Raw genomic sequence first — 25,491 nt, 5'->3', positions numbered from 1 at the left:
ACTACTTACATTGGTGCTTCCTAAATGAGCACTTTCAATGGGGACCTTTGAAGAAAGCATTTTGTGTGAGCTTCAGTCCATTCATTATTTCCACTTCTCTTGTCCCACTGTGATTTGATGGTGGTTTCTTTTTTAAAAAACCCCACCAGCAGTGTACGGCCATTTCAATCTCAGCTGTGTGGTCTGGTGACCTAATAAAAGGGGCCTGGCTCTGGCCTGACCAGTCTATGGGCATGTGTAGAAAGACACAGAGGGTGCAGCCTGCTGAACTCCGGGCCTCAGGTCAAAAGGCCTTAGGAGCTAACCAGTCCTCTCTCTGGATCACAGCTGACTTACCTACAGGCCTAAGGTGAGCTGGTGATTATAACGTTCTGGAGGGGCTTTATGGAGGCACAGGCACAACTTGCTAAAAGGTGGGGACTAACTCTGTAGCCTTTCCACTATCCTTATCTACATCACTGGCTCTTTTAAACCAATTAGAATAATGCCCTAAAGAATAATCATCACAACTACCTATGATGTCGTTTTAGGAAAAGGAGGGTCTATAGGTGGCTTAGCCACCTTGGGAATGGTCAGAGGGGGGCAGCGCTGTTATCCAGAATGTTTCTAATCTGCCTTCCCCCTCCCCTTTTGCTTGTCACCAGGTCAACAGATGTGTGTTTGAGAATAACACCCACCTTAGAAAGCTTTCTGTAAAAAGCAAGTATCTATTTTATTTCTTCTTTTGAAGACCTTCAGGAAAATAAGACTAAAGCAGGCAATTGGATCAATTAATAAACCAAGGACTATGATAAAACCAATGAAGAATCAAGTTGTAATATCAATACTAAATACTTTTCAGAGATCTTCAACATTTATAAGAAAATTAAATTCAAACTTTAAAAATTCCAGTGAAGTGCAAAATAACTTATCTAAGAGCCATCTAAAGGCACACACACACATGACATGTGTACGAGGTCAGTCGGGCAATTAAGTTCATGCACTTTCCACCGTGTGCTTACACAGTGGAAAGTTCGCGAACTTAATTGTCCAACTGCTTCGTATTAAGTAGGATGCATTGGAATATATAATTCCTGAAAAACACTATTATCTAATCTTAATCTAATTTATCTGGCTGATCCTGCAAGTACTTGGCTAAGGTGGGCAGACATTAACATTCACCTGATAGGAGGCTTGTACAAAGCTTTCTGCCATGTTGGACCTCTCGTGTGTTATCTTTTCTTAAAGGAGAAAGCCAAATCTTTGTTCTAGCCCAGAGCAATACTTCCAAGGCCAGCTTGCAAAGAGTGTGACACTGCCTCGTATATTGTGCTGCTGAAAGAAAATACTCTTTAAAATCTGTTAGCAACTGCTTTTGTAATAGGGTCCAAAGAAAATTACACTTCCTGTGTCTTCCACTATTATAAAAGAACTCTTCTCTTACTAGTCTGGTGTGGGGATTTCATATAAGATTAAATGAAATAAACATACATGTACACATCCAGGTATAGCCCCAAATAAAGCAATCCACTTAAAAAAAAATCTCACCTAGGTTTGATTAAAAAAAAAAAAAAGTACAGTAAAAAGGAAAAAATACCTTTGCAAATATAGTCTTGACATAAATTGGCAGGTCTCCATGGGGACTTCCATAACCCCCTACAATACTAAACCCCAATCCTTCAGAGCCTTTCTCCAAAGTAATAATCTTAGGTGGAGGTGTTCTGAAAACACAATGCATGCTGTTTAATTCAAGAATAGATATTGAGAAGGAATTTCATTTTAATGGAAGAACACAGATTCGAGAGAGACTTTCATACTGCGAAACTATTAAGGTCAGTTAATCAAATCAAACTCAGAGAGCAATCTAGGAACATTTTAAAATTTTCCTTATCATGCCAGACTAATGACCAATGTCCTTGATGTTTTAGGGGTTTCTCTTTCATAAAACCAACTGTGTTTTATTTAAAAATAAAGTCATGATGCTGAAATTGTCAATAGGCTTAGTTTTTAACTCTCAAGCTTACTATTTAAAGCTGAATGGAACTGTCTTTACATCCTTGAAGAATGTGCATGGAGGTAGAGAGGTGGGGCACCACTCTAGTTTAGTGTAGCCTGCCAGTCTGCAGGGGGACTCCTGTCTAGAACAGGTGACAGCAGCCCCATAGCTCAGTCAACTGCTGTTGTTCTTCTGCCTGAATACCCTCACACATGCACTCTACCACTTCCATCTAGGGTGGGAACTCATTCTTCAAAAGCCCCCTCCACTGTGATGCTTTCCTGAGACTTAGCCACATCCTTCTCTGAGTTCCCTTTGCACTTAGCCCCGATTTCCATCATGGCACTTGTTATATCATGTTGTGATTACTTAACCCCCTTTCTCCTGTACCATGGACTCCTTACGTCTTAGCCATTTGAGTATTCCCAGCACTGTGCATTGTGCCTGTCACAAGCTCAGGATCATGACTGTATGAATGAGAACTAAAATCCAGGAGAGAAGAGAGAAACCAAGGTAAAGCAAAATAGGTAAAGACAATCTGCTTCAAATGTGTCATTTAGATTTTCAAAGCTTCGTCCAGTGTGGAAGTCATCTCTCTCAGAAACAACATGTCTAAAAATTAAATCACCTGTGGGGGCTCAAGTAGTTAAACCTAAGCTTAACTAATACCAGTTTCTGATTCCCTGATGTGGTTGTCCCAAGGGTAAAAGTCTAAAGGAGCTCTGGCATCCCAGGCCCTGTCATCTTACTTGTAGGAGGAGGCTCATGTTTATATGGTGGCAGCATCACTTGTTTTGTGGCAGCACGCATGTCCGAGAGGCAGAGTCATCTGATATAAACTCAGCCATTTACATATTTAGAAAATTTTGCAAAACTGGGATATAAGCAACCTTTGAATATGCTGTTCTGTCTGACTAGAATATTCTCCCCTCTTCCCCTTCTCAGTTTTGCCTGGCTTGTTTTAGGCTTGAGTTTCAGCTGGTTCCCACTGATACCAGTAGTTTGTTGATGGACTTACTGGTTGCTTTAAGCAGGCATCCATAGTAACTGCTGAATATCTATGTCATATAAATTGTTGACTGTTTGAATGCAACTCCTGATTTTTCCAATTATTTTAAAACTCAGCTTTAGTATTGGTGCCACTAAGTCCACTCCCTGATTGAGTTATGCCCCTCTTGCATGGTTTCACAGGACCCGGTGCTTCTGTATCTCGCTCACCGAACTTAGCTCTCCTATACCATCAATTCTTTTATAACTGTGCGTGTATGGGTCTGTTTTTCTAGTTCTCTGGCAGTTCCTTGAGAACTGGGGCCATGTCTTCACCTATGTTTCTAAGTTTGAATCTTTGGGACCCAGCACTTCTACAGTGTTTAGCCTCAGGAAGGCACTCAATAAATATCTGCTAAAATAATGATGAATTATCCCCCATGACTGAATGGTGATGACATCATGAATAAGACTTTCCCTTTCATCACTTTGTGGCCTTATAAGTACTCTTATAAGTATTCTTAAAAGTAATGACCCACTGGCTAGACATGAACTTGATTCATGTTTCCTCTTTCAAACACAGCCCCCATCTCCAAGGATATTGAAATGGGAAACCAGATGTCCAAAGCCATCTTTCTAGAGCCAGACCCTGAGGGCCACCGAATCATTAGACACATTCATAATTGTGCCCATTCACAATTAGAGACCTATTTTCAGGGGAATGCAGCTCCATTCCTTAATTGGCAACATTAGATGGAGTTTGCCTCCGTTTATCTCACATTTTCAATTAGTTTTTTCATATAGAACACTAGTAAAATAAAATCTCAAAATGTTAACAGTGGTTGGATTATAAGTGGCTTAAATTCTTCTAAGCTAGTGGTTCTCAACGTGACAGGAGCTGTGTAGCTGTGGAATCACAAAAAAGGATGGGTACATCAAAAAATGCTAAACATACACTATTCTTCCTATAAGGGTCCTGATTTTCTTTTTTTTAATAAAGGGCCATTGTCACTTGAAAATGTTACACTTTCGTGTACTTGTCACATTTTAATAGCATGAGTTTATTACTTTCATAATGAGAAAACAGTAAAACGAACTTAGTTTAATGTTTCCTCACGAAAAAACAAATTCGAAGGTGTCATTGAAGTTGATGGACTACCAGGAAACAGTTAGAAATGGCTGTGATCATCAGCTCCTTCCAATACACCATTCAGATCAGTCAACAAACATTTATCTGGCACCTACTAGTGAACAGGCACTGGTGGTACCGAGAGAAATAACTTTAGGCAGCATTTCTCAAAGCACAGATCCTCTGCCTATCTAGAGCAAAATTTCCTTGGAGAATCCACCTATGCATAATCTCTGAGAATGGGGCCAGAGGAATTAGCATTTTTAAATATGCTTTTTATATTATTCTTATGCAATTCTCGTTGGAGAAACTAGAATTAAACAACTGGTTTTAATGAAGGATGCCAGCAAGTATAACAATAAGATTTAACTTAGAACACTGAGGAAGCCTGGTTCCTTGCATAATAAAGCAGGTGCACCTGGGCTGTAAATGTGAGGTTTCTTAGGGGAGATGGCATAGGTACCATGTCAAAGTGACCAGGCGCAGTGTGGGCAGGCTCTGTAACAACAGTCCGTTAAGAACTCATACGGTGGAACAAAGCTATGTGAAAAAGAAGGAAATCCTGGGGCTTTCTTGGAGATGCTCTAGGAATGAGAAAAGGTAATGTGCACTTTCCCCCCTCCTCTCCTTTAGAGACCACACTCTAGAATCTGTAAAAGGTCTCCCTGAGCTTTGCCCACACACATAATAGGCACTCTGCATCTAGCACACTCACTCTCTGTCTTCCAGATGGTGTTCAGCAGTGGGTGAACCAAGATGGTAGCCCGTAGACAAGTTTTCAAGCTGAGTTGCTATGGCGCTTATATTGGTATCCGCTACAACCTGGGGAAAAAGTTAGAACAAGACAATCCATTGTAAGTCAAGGGAGCATTAGAGAAACCATACTACACCCAATGGTCAGTTCTTAGTACCCACCTTATTCAACCTGTCTGCGGCTGTTGCCACTATGGATTTCTCTCTTAAGCTATTTCCATTTGGCTTCCACGACATGACTTTACTAGTTTCCTTTCTACCTTCTGACCGTTGCTTCATATCCCCTAAACCTCTAACTGTCAGAGGGCCACAGGGCTCAGTCCTTGAGTTCCTTACCTTTTCCATCTAAACATACCCCCTTAGTCATCTCAGCTTAGCTCCTCAATATAAATACCACCTATGTAATGATAATTCTTGAACCTGTACCTCCAGCACCACCTGTTAATTAACTCCAGGTCAATATATCCAATCACCAATCTGGTCCCATCCCTTAAACCGACACTGAGCCCCCACAACCTCCTATAGCCTTCTTCATCGCAGGCAAACTGTAACTTTATTCTTGCAGTTTCTGCAAACACCGTGACTAGTTTTTCTCTCACAATCCATATTCAATCCTCATAAAATTTTATTGATCTTTCTATAAAATTATCTCTTTCTTGGAATTTTATATTAGCCTCCTCACTGGTATCCCTGGTTCTGCCCCTCTCCCTTTCAGTGTATAGCAGATTGTTTCACTTCTCTGCTTTAAGCCGTCCAAAGGAAACCTGATTCCCTTAGATCACACACCGAAGTCCTTACTACAGGCTCAACTGTAGGTCATCTGCTCAGTTATGTCTCCACCCTCCTCTCCTATTCACCTCCTCAGTGATCACTCTGTTTCAGCCACGCTGACCTACATGCTGTTCCTCTAACATGCTAGACATCTCCACTTCAGAGCTTGGCAACTGCGGTGCCTTCTGTCTGGAATGCTCTATATTCAGGATCCGTGGAGCTAGCTCTTTCACTTCCCTCACGTCTTTACTCTAAAGTCCCTTTCCTGGCCACTCGAACTACAATTTCCACACCAACACCCTGGCCCAACATTTCATATCCTTCTTCCCTTCTTTATGCTTCCACCTTACTACCATGACTATCTAATACACTGTGTATATTTTAACTTATTTATCATTTATCATGTTATATTTGAATGTAATAAAACAGGCAGGAAGTTTGCCTGTTTTGTTCACTACTGTATCCCTATTATGAAGAACACTGTTTAGCATATATAGCAGGTGTTCAATCAGTATTTGGTGAATGAATGAATATCTCTGATTCCCTATGATTTGCCTTTTAGATGGTCCCAAGCAAAAGTATAGTAGAATAATGATATGTAAACATTCACTTTATATAGCTTTTAAAAAAATTATTTTTTTTCAGTTACAGTTGACATTCAATACACTTTATATATTTCTATCCTGCACAAATCATTCCAAAGCTTTCAGAAGAAATAGGCTGCAGCTCTGACAATCCATACTAGGACACAGAATGGAGTTCTGGTGTTCAGTTTCTGCCACTGAAACAATGCTCTGCCTGAGTTTTAGCGTCCTCATCTGTGAAATGGGACTCAAAAATGTCAGCCTCGTCTGCGTAGCCTGGAGGTGTCTTCCACCTCCACAAGTTATCGGAGCTTCACTCTCAAGAGCTGCTGAGCTACTCCTGCTTCTGAACAACTGTTCTTCTAGGACGTAATACTCAGTGTACAAGTGCAGAGCGGAGGGACATAGCTTGACAGTCGTGCAAAGGAGCTTGAATTTGATTGCAGTTTCATAATAAACCAACAGAGGGCACGGCTGCCTAAATCTGTAAGCTTAGCTGCATCTGTTAATATTTAGAAAACGAATGTGACAGGGCAGCCCTGGCCCCATACCTGGCTGGATCAGAACACATTCTAGGTGAAGCATCCTATTCTAGGGGGAAACCACTGCTAAGTGTGAGTTATATGATCTTCTGGAAATATCATCATCTAAATGACTGAACGGAGTGGGGGCATATTTAGGATAAGAGACAAAGAGGAAATGACAGATGCTCCCTGACCACAAGAGGCCGTCGTCCACTTACCACCAGCCCTTTTAACTCTCCCCCACAGCAAGTATATTAGAGTTATTTTTGCATATGACCTTTGTAATCTTACCCACTCTTACCCTACACCCTCTTCATAAACCTGCTCCATTGCATGCCCATCACCAGGCCCAAACTTCTGTGACCCATACTCTCTGGCTTTCCTCCTGCTGCTGCCCACTTTTCCAGCTCGTTGCTACTCTACTCACCCCTTGTGGCTCGGTCCTGGGCCTCCCTCCCGCTTGCATACTCAGGGGCGAGGAGACAGTATAGACATTCTCATAGCTCAAAATGTCACCAATGTGCTGACAATTCCCAGCCTCGTCATTATATCCAGCTGCCAACTTAACATCTGCATTTTAATATCTCAAGGGTTTATTAAAATCAACACAACCAATTCCAAACTCTATCCAGCAACCAAATCCCTTCAATTCATTTTCCTTTAGCTTTCCTCCTCTTAGTAGATGGCACCTCCAGTTATTGCCTAATTAGAAATCTACTAGGTGTAATATTGAAAATACTTGATTGCTGGCTGCTGACTGTCCAACTGGAAAGGAAGTGAGGATGTTAACGATACAGGTGCTTACTCTCTGAATATCAACCCTCCTAGCCACCTCCTCTCTCACCAGCCATATGTAATCCACCAAGTCGTCTGGAGTCAACTCCCAACACTTCTCGAATCTGGTTCTTTTTCATCTCTATGGTGACCAACCTAATTCAATCCATCATCATCAGCTGCCCTTTAACAGTAATTCCCACTCCTCTTCTTCCATTCTTCCTTCCACACAACAGCTGGTTATCTTTTGAAATATAAAATGGATAAAGGTACTCCCCTGCTTAAAATCTTTCAGTGGTCTCCCTTTGTACTTGGAATAAAATTCAGACTCCCTGATTATACACACAAAGGTCCTCCCCTTGCCTATCATTTAATCCCATCTATTTCCTTCCTCTCCACCTCACATTCTACAGTTCTGTCTGAAATTCCTCCCCTCTCCCCTAAACCGTTCAGCCTGGCATCAGCTTCAATGTCACTTTCTTTATACAAGCTTTCTTTGGCTTCCCACGTTTAAATTAATTTCTCCTGTTTTCCTCTCCATAGCATTCTTAAAGTATTTGTCACAAATTGTGACAATATGTATTTGTGTGACTATCTTTCCCGCTGCTCAATGTCAATGTGCCTGGCACATAACCATTACTTAATGAGTATTTGTGGAGTGAACAGAGTGAGACTGAGAGACGTTACAAGGAGATTGTTTTTAGGTTCTCTTAAGGAGAAAAAGAAAATCTAGTAATTAAGGCAGTTACAGAATGGAACGGCACATGAGCACCCCATCAAAGCAAGCATTCAAATGGAGACTCAAAATCTATTAATTTGGGATGTGGTAAAGGGATTCCTATACTTGGTGGGAATTTGGACATGTACTCTAAGCTGATCATGAAAACAGACCATCCATTATGGGAGTGAGGAAGAAAGTCAGTAAAATAGTTTTTCTAAGGTACCTTCAAAAGACAAGATTTGAGGACTACCTGTTCCTTTCTTTACTCACGTGTTTATTCAGCACCACAACTACTGAATATAAACTTAGTACTTACTTTATGCTAAGCATTCTTCTGAGTCCCTACAGAGGTAGGTGCCATTATTATTCCCACATTACAGACAGAAGAATCTGGAACAGAGAGGCTTAAGGAACTTTCCAAGGTCAGTTAAGGAGTGAAGGCTGGATTCAAATCCGTGCCATTTCACTCTAGAATCCTGTGCTCTTAATCACACGTGTGGTGTGAGGCCAATCGCCCGGTGTGAGGGTACAGATCTGGTATTTGGCAGGCAGAGTGTATAGTCTAGACATGGAATGGGTAGGAGAGGCCGAGAGATAGTCCAACAGCAATTGCAAATAGTACAGAAAATCATGACACTTGCTTGGCAAGGGGCGGGAAAACGTCACTCCCCCAAACTACAAAGAGAGGGCTAGGGGTGTGGGAGCTATACACCCCATGGATGTTCTAGGATGAAAGCTTTTTAATTTTATAAAGAGAATATACTTTCAAGAGTCCATGAAATCACCCATATAAACTATGAAACCAAAGTCACAGTTGTATTTGGATAAAAGTTAAAAACAATTTAAATCTAGCTAGAAATTTAAAAACACTTCTACAGCACCTTATTACAGAAAAACTCACCTCCTTCCAAAACATGAAGGTCTGTTGTTCACCCCCAAACCCTGAAGTTAAAGAGGACTCCCAACTACTGAGACCACCTAGGATTCTTGAAGCTCTCCAGGTCCATGCCTCTTTTGTAGGAGTGGAACCCAGGGACTGAACAAGAAATGTGAAGGATTTTCACAGATGGCTTGGTTTTTTACAGGAAACTGAGGAACGCAAACCATGTTACCCTCAGATGACTTTACTGGCCCAAGGTATTTGCATGAATCTTGATCTGAGTTGACTGGTCTTCCCACGCATTGACTTGTGAAGGGATAATCTGATCCTGGAAGGGTTTATATGTTCAGCTGGATACAAATTCAAAGAGATGTGGTCTATGAGTCTTGGCTCAGCCCTGCATCTGAAGAGCTCTCCCCCACCAACACCAGGGACTGAACAACATGGAGGTAAGTCTAGGAGATGTCTATTTCCGTGCTGGGATGGGGGAAGGCAAACAGACTAATGAAAAGTTTACTCTTTTTTTTTTTTTTAAAGTCAATCTTGAATTCCTGGGTATAAATTTCTGTGGTAGGTTCTGAGGAGAGAGATGGGAGCAGAGGAAACCAAGTGAAAGCAAATGGGTTCCTTGCCATCCAACAAAGAGGCTTGCAATTGATGTCATCTAGCGTGTGAGGGAGATGTGAATGCATGCCGTTAAAAGTGGAGAGAGGAGAAGGACAGGACTCCCGGGTAAGGCAGGGAGGCTTTGAGGTTTTAGATGATGAGTATTAGGTCTGTGCAACTTAAATATGTGGTTCAAAACCGTAGTATCTGGAGTCCTTGGACCCAGCTAGGGCCAGCTCCAACTCTTAAGATCTGCAGCCCACGGCCTGGCTTTTTTACATTACACAGATGAGCAACCTTTCCTCTCATCCCTCATCCCTGGGGACCTGGAGATGTGGCAGATGTCCTCCTAGCTTCCCACTCACCCTTCAAAACCATTAATCTAGTTCAAACCCTGTGGGTTCCTTAAGTTTACGTTCCTCCTTATTGTTGCACATAGTGCTGCTATAGACACCTTGAGAGGGGTTCGTTAAGGTAGATAACTAGATGTGGAAGTGCTGGGTGATGGGTATGCACATATTAAATTGAATAGATCTTCCTAAGTGGTCAAGTGGTTGCACCAGTTTAAACTCTGACTAGGCATTTAATGAAAGTACTTTGTTTCCTTGCATCCTCCCCAAACTTATTATGATCATACATTTAGTAAGTGCCTACCTAAGGAAAGGGAAGCCACTGAGCTGAAGGGAGAGGAGGAAGAAGTCCCTTCATCTGAGGAGAGGGAGGCCCCTGACCGGAAGGAAGAGGAGGAGGAAATCCCTGTACCTGAGGAGAGAATGACGTGGGAAATGAAAGAAGGATGGAGCCACTCCACTTGAGGAGGGAAAGACTTGTGAAATGAGAGATGGGGAAGAAGTCTTATCCTCTGAGCCTAAGGAACAGGCAGAGACCTTTGAATTAGTGGAGAGGAAGAACCAATATGCATGTTTCCCCCCTAAATGTACTTCCTCCTCTCATTGTAATTCCCCCTCACTCTGTGCCTTCCCCCTCCCATCGCACTCACCCCTCACTCTGTGCTTCCCTCTCTAAGAGGCGATCACGTCAATATTCATTTCCTTCTTAAATTTTGTCTCCTCCTCAAACTGCTTTACTGTAGGAAGGTATTTATTCTGATATGTTCTCTCGTGCCTTGGTTCTTTATGGTATTTAATAATTTAGGTTAAAAGCAAAACTAAACTTGATCAGAAATGTAAGTTCTATATTAAAACAATGCATGTTTAATAAACCTTCCAGTTGAATAATAAAGCATAGGTCTTTATTGCACAAACCCTTGGATGAGTACCTTTCCTTATAAAACAGATTGAAGGGGATTATGTTTTGGAGAATTGAGAAGTCAAAATATTTTCCAGGTAAGTGGAATAGTATACAAAAGCTTGAGCTTCCTGCTTAGAACTTTCCTGACCTGTCGATCCCATAAAGGAATCAGATTGGCCCTTAGATTTGTTAGGACCCAAATCTTAAAGTACAAAAAATAGAATCTCAGCACTCATACTGAGCCTGGATCCCAGGTCCATCGTGCAGATGTGCTGAAAACAGACAGGAAGGCTGCCAAGTTAAGGTGATCCCTGAGGAAGCTGGCATCTTAAGATGGGGGCACATTACTGAAGAAAATCAAGGAAAGCTCGCCTTGTCCCAGGCCTGGCATTTGGTGTAACGTAATGAAATAGAAAGCACATCCGCTTTAAGTTTTTATTATAATCTAGTGACACTGATTCTAGTGACATCAGAATACATTGATTTTAACGTGCCTGTTTTTAAAATATACTGGTCGGAAGTGTCAAATGTTTGAAGTAAAATAAGAAGGGGCAAAGTGACCACCAGCCACTTGGCCATCTAGTGGCACACATCTCAATTGCTACTTGGAAAACTGCTCCACTTCCCAGGATTTTAAAAGGACTTTTAGCATCCTCTGACTTCAAGCCTCTCTCATTATAGTGAAAGTAATAAAATGCCACTTATTAAATGCTTACCACTTGCAATCCACTGTTTTTGTTAAATGTTACATCTCATTTACTTCTCACAGCAACCCCGAAAGAAAGGAGCTATGACCCCTAGTGACAGGAAACTGAATAGTTAAGGGACAGGATTCAAAAGGTACAACTGCCTCCCTGTCCTATGGAACTTCCACTGGGTCTTCATTTCAACTTTCAAACCTTGAGCTCCTTGTCCTGGACCCTTCGGATGCTTGCTCTGCACATTCTATCACACACATTTTCAATTCCCAACCCCATCCATCCTCCTCCACCAGAATTTTTCTGGACGGAACTGGTAACTGACGATTTGTTCTCTGTAAGTCCATGCCCTTCAGCTTGATGAGCACGGCTCAGCAACCTACTCAGTGACTCCAACACTTAGATGCCTACATCTGCTGTGGGCTAGGCCCTGTGCTGGAGGCACAAACACTCTCCCTACCATCCCTGCTTTGGACTGATTCATGCAGAGGGGCGGAATGTCCCCTAGGAATTCCCTATTCTTGGTTGAAGAATTTCTAAACAAAGGATTTCATAAGATGTAAAAAGAGGGGATGAGGGTGGGGTGAGATGGGTATTCCAGGCATTCAGAAAAACGTGTAAATCTTTACTCATCCCTAAATAATGCCCTGCTCCAGTGGGTCTCAGGTTGGTCTTTGAACTAGCAGCATCAGCAACACCTGGGAGTTTGTTATAAATGAAAATTCTTGGATCCCACCCCAGTGCTACGGAATCAGAAGCTTGGGGGGTGGCAACCAGCAATCAAGTTTAACAAGCCATCCAGGTGATTCTAGAGCATGCTCAAGTTTGGGGAGCACTTCTCTCAAATGTCAAAATCTTTTCTTTACTCATTCTTAGAAAACGATCATCCTCAAAGAGAAGCCATCAGACTCATACTTCCCTGCAAAATTTCTTTTTCAGAGGTAACATCATCCTTACCTTTCCTTCTATCTCCTTCGCTCCTAACTACTCCCTTGCGCTCCATTGACTTGCCACACCAACTCTAAAAGAAAGCCCTCTATTGTATTAACGATCGCCAGGGATTTATCTGCCAGTTGTAGTGACTTCTCTGCAGTTTTATTTCCTTCTGCCTCCTTGGTAAGTGTGCTATTCTTGAAATTCTTTTCTCCTTTAGTGTCTGTGAACTGTATTCTTGACTCCTGATTCTTTTCTATTTTTCCAGGATATTTCTTCTTCTGTGCACATGATACAAAACTAAACAGTATAGTACATGATAAAAAAGTCAACTCTCACTCCCCAGAGACACACTGAACTCTTTTCAATCCTAGACGTATAAGCTAAATAATATGTTCATCAACCTATTTCGAAATTTATCACCTTGGTGATGTCTATTGAACCTCTCTTCCAATAGATGAAAATTTAGCTTTCCAAACTCTGCCATTTAACTTTTATATTAAGTTCTACTTGTTTCCTATATTTCTTTAAATATTCTTATACCTCTGCAGTTCTGAAAATTTCCAACAATTTCTTCTTTTTTATTTCAACTTAAAATATCAAATATATTCCTGTATAATTAAAAAAATCAAAATGATTCTATAGTATTTAATGAAAACTGCCTCCTTCTTCCCTAACTATTGATTCTCACTCCCTAAAAGTAATTGTTTTTAATCATTTTAGCTGTTTCTTCTAATATTTGCTTCCATATTTCTAAAAAGCATGCTTTTACTTCTAGCTCTTCATTTTTCATTTTTAAATATTATCTGATCATATCCTATTACAGAAGATAAAGATTTAATTCTCTTATATTATCCTCTCCACCAACACACCTCAAACCCCATGCTACTAATATTTCATGTATCATGCTGCTTGGTTGTACTGGTTTTATTATTATGATTTGGAATGTTTATATAAATGTCATTTACATTGAGCCAACTACTAAACTATGATTACATTTCCTTTTTTTGGTACAAGTTTATTTTCCATAAGATTAATAATTATCTCATTTTGTTTAATTTTTAATATACTTATCATTAATGTAGCCCCAAACTTCCCTACTGATCTCAAACTTCTAATTCAGTTAAACATGAGATAATCTATTGGTTCCTCTTTTTCCTCTTTAATTCAGAGGCATCTCTCTTGGAACCCTTTTCTCCTCCTGCTCCAATTTGGACTAGTTGTTCTCTATGCCTGCTACACAGCTGTCTTGGGACTTCAATGTTCATTAGCATTGGGTCCACTGGCTTCCATCTTTCTGATTTTGCTCTTTTGTTGGAATACACCCTAAACTCATTTTCTCAGAAATACATTGTTTAAAAAATGGCAGGTGCCATTTGAATCCTTTGTTCTTTTGTAAGTAGCTTATGCTTATCTCCTTGAAAGTTGTAGAATGTGTATAGTTATCATTCTTGTTTTATTTATCCTGCTCGCTGATTAATGGGACTGATGCTGAATTTGTTTCATTTCTTTGTTATTTTTATGTTTTTCTTTTTGCAACTCCTATTCATTGGATATTAGATCTCCTAAATTAATCCTGTATCTTACTTTTTATCTTTCATTTTCAATCTAGGATTTACAAGAGCAGTCACTGTTTTCTACATACCATGTTTCCCTGAAAATAAGACCTAGCCGGACAATCAGCTCTAATGTGCCTTTTGAAGAAAAAATTAATGTAAGATTTATATAAGATCGGGTCTTATATTATAGTAAAATAAGACTGGGTATCATATCATATCATATCATATATCATATCATACCCGGTCTCATATTATAGTAAAATAAGACTGGGTCTTATATTAATTTTTGCTCCAAAAGACGCATTAGAGCTGATTGTCCAGCTAAGTCTTATTTTCGGGGAAACACGGTGATATCTTAACTAGCAGAAGGGGTTCTCTCTTCTAACCAGCAGCTAAACCCTCTTGTATCAGTTTTTTTTTTTTTTGAGTGTGTGTATGCTCTGGAGGATGCCGTCATAGGGCCTCCCAAATGACTTTGTAGCTAGACCCTTAATTAATGCCATGATTTCAGCCTTTCTTCTGACCTCCCTACTTGCTGCTAACTACAAGCTTTTGTCCACTTTGTCTACACTGTTTTCATTCATTTATTCAACAAATATCTAAGAAGCATAATATGTCAGGCAGTGGGGATGTCAACATTAAAAAGCTTCGGATGGCTTTATGTACGTAACCCTTCTGTTTCCAGCAATGAAGTCCCCTAATCATTGACAGCACATGTCCTGTGCCTGCTGGACATCTCTCCACCTGGATGTCTCAAACGATAATGTTGTCTTCTCTCTCAATATACTTCCCTGAAATTTCCCAGATTAGTTAATGCTACCTCAATCCGCCCATTCTCGTATGTTTGGGAAGTCTCTTAATGGACCCAGAACAAGCTTAGTGATAAAAATCCCTAATATGCTCTTTTAATCTATGTTCTTGAATTTTTTTTTAATTTTTTTTTTAGCAAAGAGCCTGGGTTACCTGATTTTGTTCAAAAAAAGATTTTATGGTAATCTCATAGGCAAAAGAGCTCAACCGGCAAACTATCAAACTATAGAAGCTGGTCTAATTGGGAACATTTAAAATGACCCCTCATAGCCAAATCAATCTGCACTGATCAAAACTATAACTAGGAATAAGAAACCATTAGATTTTAAGGGCAGAAACATCTACCTCCTTATTATATCTAGAGATAGCAATGTAAACTATTGGTAGAAGCTTCCAGAAATGTTGGTTGTCTCTTCCACTTTTTTCCCCTTCTCCACCCTTCAGTCTGCTGACCCAGACCTTAACCCTCCTTGTGCAATCAGCAGTTGCTGACTGCTTTGTCTGATACACTGACGATAAGTCTCTTCCACATCATCAGACACAATTATCTGACCTTCCCTACTACTCTGCCAATGGGCTGGCTCACCCAATAATAAAAATAATTACCTCATGACCAGTCAGCTGTGATCATTGTATTGCTGGTACGACTTCATGCACATTGTTTTAATGAAAGCAAATACACCATGTAACTGAAAGGCGTCTGATGCAGGACATAAGAGTTTCCTGGGCTTTGTGTCTAAAGCCTTTGGTAGCACATATGTTCCATACCCATAAGTGTGTACAATACAACTGTCAAAATCCCAAAGGACTCCATTAAGCTTTTTGTAACACATGTTAACAAATAACACCAACTAATATGATTAATGCAAGAGACCATTTTGAAACCAAATGTCATTTTCTTCTTAAAATACAGAAATAGGAAAAACAAGGAACTTCTTCAAAAGTATGTTCATAGTGTCAGTTTGGCTGATGTGTTAATTCTGCATGGGAGAGCACGAGTACATTCTCATGTAAGGTACTTTTTATAGTTAATGTTACACTTTTACATGGCCTTCTCATTTTGTGAAGAAGGGAGCTGAACTAATTATACTGGTGTATGAAAATATCAATAATACCAGGTTTTGCTAAGGTAAATACTCTTTGTATCTTGATATGGTTATCATTTAAAATAACTTCCTCTTAAAATTCTGTATAACGAATGGATCAGAGATCTGAAGTTGAAGAATTGTACTTGCAGGGCCTCTAGGGGTCAGTCTAATTTGAAGGGAAATCAAGCACAGCAAACAAGAAAAGGGAAGGATTTACAGACTAACGCTGGCAGAGGGAGGAATGTGAGGTAACTGTAAGTTTCCACTGAAAGTGAGGACCAGGAGAGAGGAAGCGGACTCTACAGCCAGTCCATGTAGTGTTTTGGTTTGTGTCAATAGAAATGTGGGGAACCAAATCATTGAATAATATGTTGCCGATCATAGAAACTCCTTTGGAACCACTGACAGTATTTTTATGATTCCCTTCATATATGCAGAAAGCCACTTACTTTTTTAATGTCTGTTCTGGCACTTTAGACTTAGACCATTGAGATGTGAGAGTTAAGCCCCACAAATTGGTTCTCCCCAAAGTAATGTTGTTGTTTTTTTAATTCAAACATGACTTTAAGGATAGAATGAACTGAGGGACTGGCTAGCCCTCTTTCTAAGGTACTACATGGAAGGTTTTCTTCTTTTTACCTATAAACCATGTAATACTACCACTGCGTGCCGAAGTATGGTGATTATTACCATGCATTTTGGGGGAAACTCATTAACGAAACTCACTGCCAGTATGCAGCCTCTCACTCACTGCATGATATCAATCTCAGATATTTGAAGTGCTGAAACTGTAAGGAGAGGTAATTATCAGCATACCTTGTTTTTACTTCCTGGTATATTTCTCTGTGCCCCTGGACAATACTCTTGGGGATGCTAGCTGATAAATAATTGTCTGCCCTGGTTGATGACTACTGTGCAGTGAGAATTTAACAGTGTTAGCGATCACTTATGCTACAGGAAAAAGGGCATTGTATTTCTCCCTTTCTTAAAAGGGAGTGGAAGAAACCGCACTTGGGCAGTTCAGTAACAGTTTTTGGGCCTAAGAAAAGAAATCATTTCCTATTCCTTGCAAACTCAGATTTACAAAAGAACGCTGGAAGCTAAAAGCCTTGTTGATTTATCACGTGAAGCAAAGAGTAATTTTTCTCCCCTTGTTATGCTTTCATATAATCATGCTCACTGCCTGTATGGGTGGCATTAAAGAATTTCTGAATAAAAATAATAATTTCTTGCTTTCAACCTTCATAATTCACATCAGCAAGCACCCTGCTGGGTGGTGATGCCTACTGCCAGTGACGCTCAATCTTTTTTGCACGCCACTTATCTGCCTCGTGCAGCTGCGTGTTCTATTGATGGCGGTACCTGCAGGATAATGCGACCGTAGGCGTTCTTCAGCAGATTAACCACATCCGCGTGCGACAGCCCATCCAAAGGTTGCCCATTAATGCTGACAATCCGATCTCCAACCTGGAAGTACAAAAGTGGTAGAAAATCACTATCATTAAGAAAAATTAAATTTGAGAAGAATGCTTAAAATTCTTTGTAAGTCATATTTCCCATTTGTGGCTATTGTGAAGATTCTGAGTTTCTACTGGGTATGCAATGCTCCAGAAGCATGAGGAATTTTTATGGTTTTCCCCAAATACAGACCAATCAGAGAAACAAGAAGGGGGTCAGATTTGATGATTAAAAGGCACGGCAGGCCACTTTTGTATTTTGGTAATGGTGGTGTTTCATACATCCATTCGCCAGTAATAGTGGGGTGTACAAATTAACTGTTCAATAAAGCTCTAATGAGGAAGCCAAATATTTTCTGCCTTATTTTTCTACCTAAGTTAAGGGGCAATGGGGAAAAAACTCATAAGAATGTTGATTCTTTTGCTTGAAGGAAGAGTCTAAGGTCAAATCTCTCTTACGTGAAAATCAATTTTGAGTAGAATTGAGGTGCTGAAAAAAAAAAAAAACGGTATGGGAGGCTTTGCTAATGAGCTGCAATTTCTTCTTTCATCGAGAAGCTTTGATAAAAACAATAATATTTTTATATGCCCAGGGACCTAATGAATTTCAGGTATAAACTTTCTCCAGTGCATTTTGCCCTCAGCATGGGTCTCTGATGGCTGTTGGAATTCCAACTTTAAACGAAGTGCCCATGGCTGCAACTTCCTTTCCCACCCCACCACATGCTGTTAGCACTTCACCATTCCCCTTTTGTTTACTTTAAGCTTCTGTGTACGTGCAGCCACACCGTTGGCCTGAATCATGGCAATAAATATTGGGATATCTCCTAGGGGACTTCCTTTTCCTCCAGCAATACTGATTCCAAGGGCATCACTGAGCTCCTAAAAAAAAAGAAGCAAAACATAACACATATTTAATAATGAGCCACAACCTGATTGTCCCCTAATAGCCGCTGAACAAAATCCTCTTTGATGCAGGAGGCCAGGGTAACACTGGAATTAAACGCAGCGCCTTTGGAGTCAGAAAGACCTGTTTTTCAGCTGGAGCACTTAATTAGCTGGGGGCGTCTTCAGGAAGTTCCTTAACCTCTCAGGGCTTCCATCTCTAGGCATAAAATGAGGAGAATACCGCCTACCTCACAGTATTGGTTTGAGGATTAAATGAGGTGATACAGTGCAGAGCAGGCCTATAGAAAAGGCTCAGTAAAAGGCAACAGTACAAATAAAACAATAACAACAACAAAACACACGCACAAAAAATCCTGTGCAACTGCTCAGTTTAGTGGCCAATTTTGATGCAGACTTGGCAAGTATGTTTTCATATGGTGTTTATAATTAAACTGCTACACATAGCCTGCTCTTTTGGGTGTGAACAAACATACTTGGCTCTAAGAGAGCTGTAGGACTGCATTAAAACAAAGGCTCTTAGAGGACACTCAGTACAATGACAACAGAGTTTGGAGAGAGAAGTGAAATGTGACTGCAAATGTTCCCTAAGATGATTAGGTGAGGCAACGTGGCTCACTCGGATCCTGCTGAAGGGATCCTGGCGATAGTCCAGGTTTCCCCCACATTTCTATCATATGGTTAATATTTTAAAAGTCATTAGAAGAACAAATGACAAGTTCCAGATTCAGCATGGTGGCATGCGCACGCTATAGTGTCTCTCTCCTGCTGATTAAAATGAAGAACTTGTCAAAACACAAAAAGCAACTACCTGAGGCTTCTGAAAAGTAAAGACGCTCAAATTGTGAGGGAAAGCCAAAACTTGGAGAAACGACAGCGGGAATGAATGTCCCTGTTGTTTTCCTGGCAGTACGGTCCTGAGGGTGAGAGGTAGGCGAGGAGCTGGCAAGGTGGTACACGCTGCGCTCTGAGAGAAAACTCCCATCTTTCTGGTCAGAGGGACCAGGAAAAGGAGCCCCTGGCGGTGGGAGTATAAAGGAAGAAAACTAGAGTAGAGAGAGCTGGAGAAGGGGCTCCTCATCCTCTGTGAGTGAACCCACAGAATTCTCAGGCTCAAGTATAAGCTACATGTATATGAAACAGACCCAAATTAGAGCACTGAACCACCACTCCCAAAAGGGGAGGCGGAACATGCAGTCTGAATCGAACTGGGTTGATTGCATCCTAACACATGAACATCAGCCTTCTTCAGAGTCTATGTAGTATAACATTCACCAGATCCAGGATAAAACCCTAAATTACCAGCCATGCAAAAATACCAGGAAAATGAGACCCATTTCCTTCTTAAATTCTATAAAATATGTAGGATCGTTAAAAGCAAAAATTATAACACTTTGTTGGGGTTCTCAGTTTACATAGATATAAATATATGACAACTATGGCAATGGTTTGTGGCAAAGGGACCTGTGCGGTTGCAAGGCTTCTACAGTTTTAAATGATCATTTGAAAACACACAGCTTAGTGTGCTTCAATTTGACCTCAATAAAGTTGGAAATGGAAAAGAAGAAAATGACAAAAATCTATATATGAAAAAACTTTAAAAACTCATGTCACGTAAGTGTGAGGAATTATTCTTTATTATTAACAATATGTATTATTATGAGTGCTGCCATATTACGCCTACAAGACAGAATAATGGCAATGCTGACCTCTCCATTAATAGGTAGCCTATATCCTGTTTTCCAAAGGACTTGTGTCTAGCTTCTATTTTCTGAATGCATCAATAGTAAAGCCCTGTGTGCAAGATGTGTTTCATTATGATTGTTCTTCTTGGATCGGGTGTGGGGAGAACAGGAGCAGGCCTTTTTATAAAACATTATGAAAACAAATGGCTAAAATGACAAGGAAACATAAAAGGACATTTTATAAATATTGGAATAAGGAGAAATTTATGTAATAATTTGGTTTTGTTCAATTCCATCACGATGTTTCCTCATCTATAATTATGCACATATTGGTACATTTCAATTCCCCCATTATGGGAACATCTCAGTTGCCACTCTGGTGGAAGAATACTGGGAACAAATGTAGTCAAAACTGAAGCCAATAATAATGGATGCCACTTCCTGGACTTTATGATACACTAGGTACTATGCTACATATACCTCATTTCATCCAGACAACAATATTTACTTTGTGAGGTACATAGTGTTATCATCCCCATTCTATAGGTGAGAAAACTGACGTTAAGTAACTAGCCACAGGTCACAGAGCATAGTAGAGTGCTTTCAAACATAGCTGTGATTGACTCCAGAGAACTAAGCTATGCTAGATATCACATCACCATGGTCAAACTATGATTACAACAAGGTCATATATATATATTTTTAATGACTTCTTGAATCCCAAATTTATTGGTCAAAGCAATCAAAAGAGAAGACTACTTTCCAATATTCTGGATATCACACAGGAGTTTGAAAATCAGGATTTCACAAATTTATGAAGTGAAATGCCTATTATACAATCTTCTCAGGAGGGTCATTTAGCAATATGTATACAAGTTTTTAACAAGTGTGGCTTTTGACTCAACAATTTCATTTCTAGGAGTTAATTCTGAGGAAATCACCCATGATATGGGCATAAAAGAAAATACAAAGGTATTTTATTATAAAAGATAGCGAAAGTTGAGACATATGTTAATTGTTTTATTAGAGGAAGATGATTAAAAAATTTTTAGCATATTCATATGATGGAGTACTATGTAACCAATAAAAACCATGCTATATGCTGTCAAAAAATACTTATTGGCATGACGAGAAGTTCATGCTTTTACGTGAAAAAAAGCTACAAGAGTATGTCTAATATGATACCATACCATTTTTCGTTTTGTAAAACTTTTTTTTTTTTTTTTTTTTAAGTGTGTTCTTCCAGGATCCATCAGCTCCAAGTCAAGTAGTTGTTTCAACCTAGTTGTGGAGGGTGCAGCTCACAGTGGCTCATGAGGGGATCAAACCAGCAACCTTGTTAAGAGCACCACACTCTAACCAACTGAGCTAACCAGCTGCCCTGTTTTGTAAAACTTAAAGTTCATACACAAAATGTAGTGGGTAGGATGTTCCAAAAAATTCACAGTGGTCTCATCTATATGTTTTACTATATTTTTCTAAGTTTGTTTACATTATATAGACCACAAATTTTTTCAGTAACTTAAAAGAGCACACTAACAATCCAACAAATTGTATTAAGGGAAAAATGTACATTTTATGCAAATCCAACATAAACCAGAAAAACAGCAAAAATAACTGACTTACCCTGATAATCTCAACGGTCCTTGGTCCCAGATCTGTGCCTACAAATAAAGAAGCAACACAATTAACTTTTTAAAATTAAGAGGTAATATATTTAGGATATAATATTGTCCATGAAAACAGTACCATTTTCTAGGACTTTCAAGAGGGAATACTGAAGCAAGCAGGCTTTCTACACTTTCCCAAAATCCAAACTGGCAGCCATTGATCAGGGGCTACGTCTTCTATTTCAAAGACATCCTCTCTGTCGGAGACCAATGTGGCCATAATCATTTGGTCTGACAAAGCTGATGGACTGCAGCAGTAGCTGCCTGGAATATGGTGATTAAATAGCTTGAAGGGCAAGCCATTTTGTTTCACTGTACATTTGTCTGCGTTCATCAAAGATAACCCTCTACCCAAGGAAAGACTTAAAAAGACCCTTGCCATGCCCCACCCCAATGGTACACGCACTTCTGACCTTCCTTGAGTGACCTGTAATTTTTAAATTTTCTCTTTGTAAATGGTTTGACTTGAAGGAGCGTTTCAGATTTCTGCTTTTCATGTGATTGGTGTAAAAGTTAAAGGTACAGTCTAAAAATGAATCTCTATGGCTTTACTTCCTTCCGAGCAGGCCTCTTAGAAAGCTTGGAGCTTATGTGGCCAAGTTCAAAGATTTAAAAATATTTTAATTAAAGGTGGAAGATTGTTTTAAAAAATATTAATATTAAAAACAAAAACTGGGAATAGGATGGTTTTGCTTGAGGTGTGTCCAAGAAATACCTGAATTTTGGGGGGAAGGATCTGAAGTTCTTTTTGTGCCGACCAGGTTTTGGAGGCTGGTGATGACAGGAGCAAGGGAAGGAGGAAAGCTGCTGTGTGTGCTATGCTGACTCCCCTGAAAAAGAAACCCAGAGGTCAGCTGTGCTGAAACACTGACTTGGTCTTAAAAATTTATACGTATTATTAGTATTATAATTACTGGAATAACTGTAACCATGAAATGGAAAATTCTGAAAAGGCTAAAAAACAAAAAAACAAAAATTACCCATACTCACTCTTTTACCATCCTAACACAATCCTATCTAACATTTTTCTTCATTGCTTGCTCCACTGTATGTGCTTTCATATGTAGTAAGTTGGTGTAAAAGTAACTGTGGTTTTTACAATTATTTTTAACCCTTTAAACCGCAATTACTTTTGCACCAACCTAATAGCTTCAATCATCAAGGAAGAAAATATGCAATAATTGAAGCTTTTCTTGTTCAACATGAAATCAAAAACATTTTCCTAAGTGGTTATATCGTGTTTACATATGATCAGTTAACGACACTATGTGCATTTGGGGCTAGAGTCAATATTTATTCCCTTATCACCCAAATCACATGATCTATTTTGCTAAAACAAGTATTAAAAAAAAACCTTAATTAATAGAAACTTGACCAAATGGAACCCTCAATTGTAGGAAAAAGCCGTACGTCAAGGGAATATGTTGTTCTAGCAATATGTTAATTTTTTTCTCAAAGATTTTCCTAGAGTCAGTAATAATTCAGCTCAATCTTCTGTACCTCCATTACTGCTGTACTTTCATTACTGTCCTTTTATCCATTTAAATAAATGTTTGAGGTCTACAATGCATAGTCATGTATGGTTAGTGGCTATTCACTGAAAATCAGATACATAATGAAGGACCTTTCCAATGTAGAACACAATGTTACCAATAGTGAATCATTTTTTTTTTCTTCCAAATTATCCAGGTTATGCCTAATTGCCTCAAAATTTTAAGCTAAACCTAAGGTCACAATTATCACTTGATAAATTATAATTTGGTCCACTTCCTTAGTTCTATGATGCAAGTTGTTGAATATTTTAACACTCCTTACTATAAAATTTTGAACTATAGAGAAAAGTTAAAAGAATTATACAGTAGACATCCATACACACACCTAGATTCCACAATTAATATTTTGTTATACTGTCCTCTTCACATATCCATTCATTTATTCATAACTCAAGTGATCTTTTTAAAAAAAATCACTTCAAAGTGAGTTATAAACATTAGTACATTTCTGAATGAATATATACATTTAAAGGAATATTTTTATATGTTTCCTTTTTTTTCTTTTGGATTTGGTAAGTTCTCCAAACACTTGAACAGCCCACTGTACCTCACCCCCTAAGTATAGGCTGAGCAACCTGCGGTTCCCAGCCCCAAGCTGAACAGTCACTTTCCTATATTTTTCCTGAAAGGATATGATTTAAATCAATGGTGCTATAATGCGTAGATAACTACTCTGAATTGAGGAAGTACAGAACATAACTTTTGCCTAAAAAAAAAAAAAAAATCTCAGAAAAATGTGTTCGCCAAGGCCTTTATAAATAAGGACTTTGCCTGGCAGTGTTCCCTCAGTTACATGAGGAAAAGATTGCTAAAGTGCTTTTTTTTCTATTACACACTTTCCTCTGCAGAATAGAGATACTTGTTCCTGGTTGGTGGGAAAAGACATTTTGAAAGAAGAGGCCCCAATGCTAGAAGATCTCTTAATGAACCCACTTTCTCCAGGCCAAGTCAACGAGTTAAAATTCTCCTTGGCATTCAAAAGAAGGCATCTATCTTCTTATCTTATAATTGCTAAGACAGAAATCTTTGTCCTTAGAGGGTCCTGGGTCTAGAGATGAAATGTTTGGGAAGGGACCCTCTTTTCCTCCACCTGGGTCACCAGCTGATCTTGAACTGATAATGGAGGACACTTCCTTTTCATAGCCAGCTAGAAGCCTTCTTCCAATTAGCCAAATATCAGTGCAGACTCTCGCATCACCTCAGCCATAATTTTAAGGACAAAGTAAGGATAAAACATATTTACTGTTTTTCTTAAAACTGAATTAAACTTCTACCCTCTGAAATAAAAATTCTGTACAAGAAGGTGAAATAAAAGTAAATAACACTTTGTCCCTGGTTTCTAAAATATGACAGCTCACATTTGTATACCAGATAGATGGTAATGGTGGACATTTAATGATACAGCAGCTAAACTTGTTAACTCTGTATTTAACCGGAGTATGAACTTTGTTCATCACTAAGACATTCTTCAAGGACAGAAATCCAGTTCTACCCACCACCTCACCTGTCAGTCCAAACTTTTCTTAAAATACTGGAATTCCTGTACTCCTTTGCGCCTTTTCATATGCTACTCCTTCTGTCTGGGATGCCTTCTACCTGCTTTCAAACTATCAAACTCCTTTTGGAATAAGACCCAATGGAACAAGACATGAGGAATAAGACCTTACGTATGCTCCAGGAAGAATAAATTTCACCTCCAGTATTGTCCATTCTGCATTCTAACCTCCTGTGTACAAAGAGGCTTTACTAACATCACTCAACAAATACATCTTCCATTAAGGAAGGGCTAAGACAACTATTTTGCATCCCAAGTTGCCACTGTTGATACAAGTCTCTGAGAATCATCACCAACCATTCACTCCTGGAATCCTACTGCGGCAGTGTGTCTCAGCACAGAAGATACTTGCTGTCCATTACATAAGCCAGAAACGCAAAAAAGAAAAAGAAAAAAGAAAAAAAAAAGAAAAAAATTCTAAACTTAACGTGATGTTTATTGGGTTTGACTTCTTTGAGGATTTTCTTAGACAAGCCAGCTAGTCTGAGACACTATCTGTACAATGGTGTTTTTCCTCACTTATTTTCTAACACCAATGAGGCAAAGGTGGCAGCTAATAGCATTTCAGAAGCACCTGTGTTCTAACCACAAAAATCAGATAGTCTTCTGAACAAAGGTCTTG

General features: G+C 39.4%; 1 protein-coding gene across 8 annotated transcripts in view; it reads right to left on the bottom strand.

The window, feature by feature from the left end:
- Positions 1 to 25,491, bottom strand: part of PATJ (PATJ crumbs cell polarity complex component) — a 301,329-nt gene that overhangs the window by 5,059 nt on the left and 270,779 nt on the right. For 6 of the 8 annotated variants that reach the window (XM_074334813.2, XM_074334815.2, XM_074334816.2 and 3 more), the window contains 6 exons: positions 22,477 to 22,591; positions 21,718 to 21,755; positions 18,260 to 18,382; positions 17,406 to 17,510; positions 4,807 to 4,913; positions 1,577 to 1,700 (listed from right to left, as the gene is read on the bottom strand). In XM_074334813.2, coding sequence (XP_074190914.2) covers positions 1,577 to 1,700; positions 4,807 to 4,913; positions 17,406 to 17,510; positions 18,260 to 18,382; positions 21,718 to 21,755; positions 22,477 to 22,591 — 612 coding nt within the window. The remainder of the gene's footprint in view (positions 1 to 1,576; positions 1,701 to 4,806; positions 4,914 to 17,405; positions 17,511 to 18,259; positions 18,383 to 21,717; positions 21,756 to 22,476; positions 22,592 to 25,491) is intronic. The other 2 variants (XM_019731220.3, XM_074334819.2) reach the window with 1 other exon arrangement.

Source organism: Rhinolophus sinicus, chromosome 14 (assembly GCF_057876585.1).
Source record: "Rhinolophus sinicus isolate RSI-liver-muscle chromosome 14, RSI-T2T, whole genome shotgun sequence".
Taxonomy (NCBI): Eukaryota; Metazoa; Chordata; class Mammalia; order Chiroptera; family Rhinolophidae; genus Rhinolophus; species Rhinolophus sinicus.
This window is presented reverse-complemented; position numbering and strand designations above follow the sequence as displayed.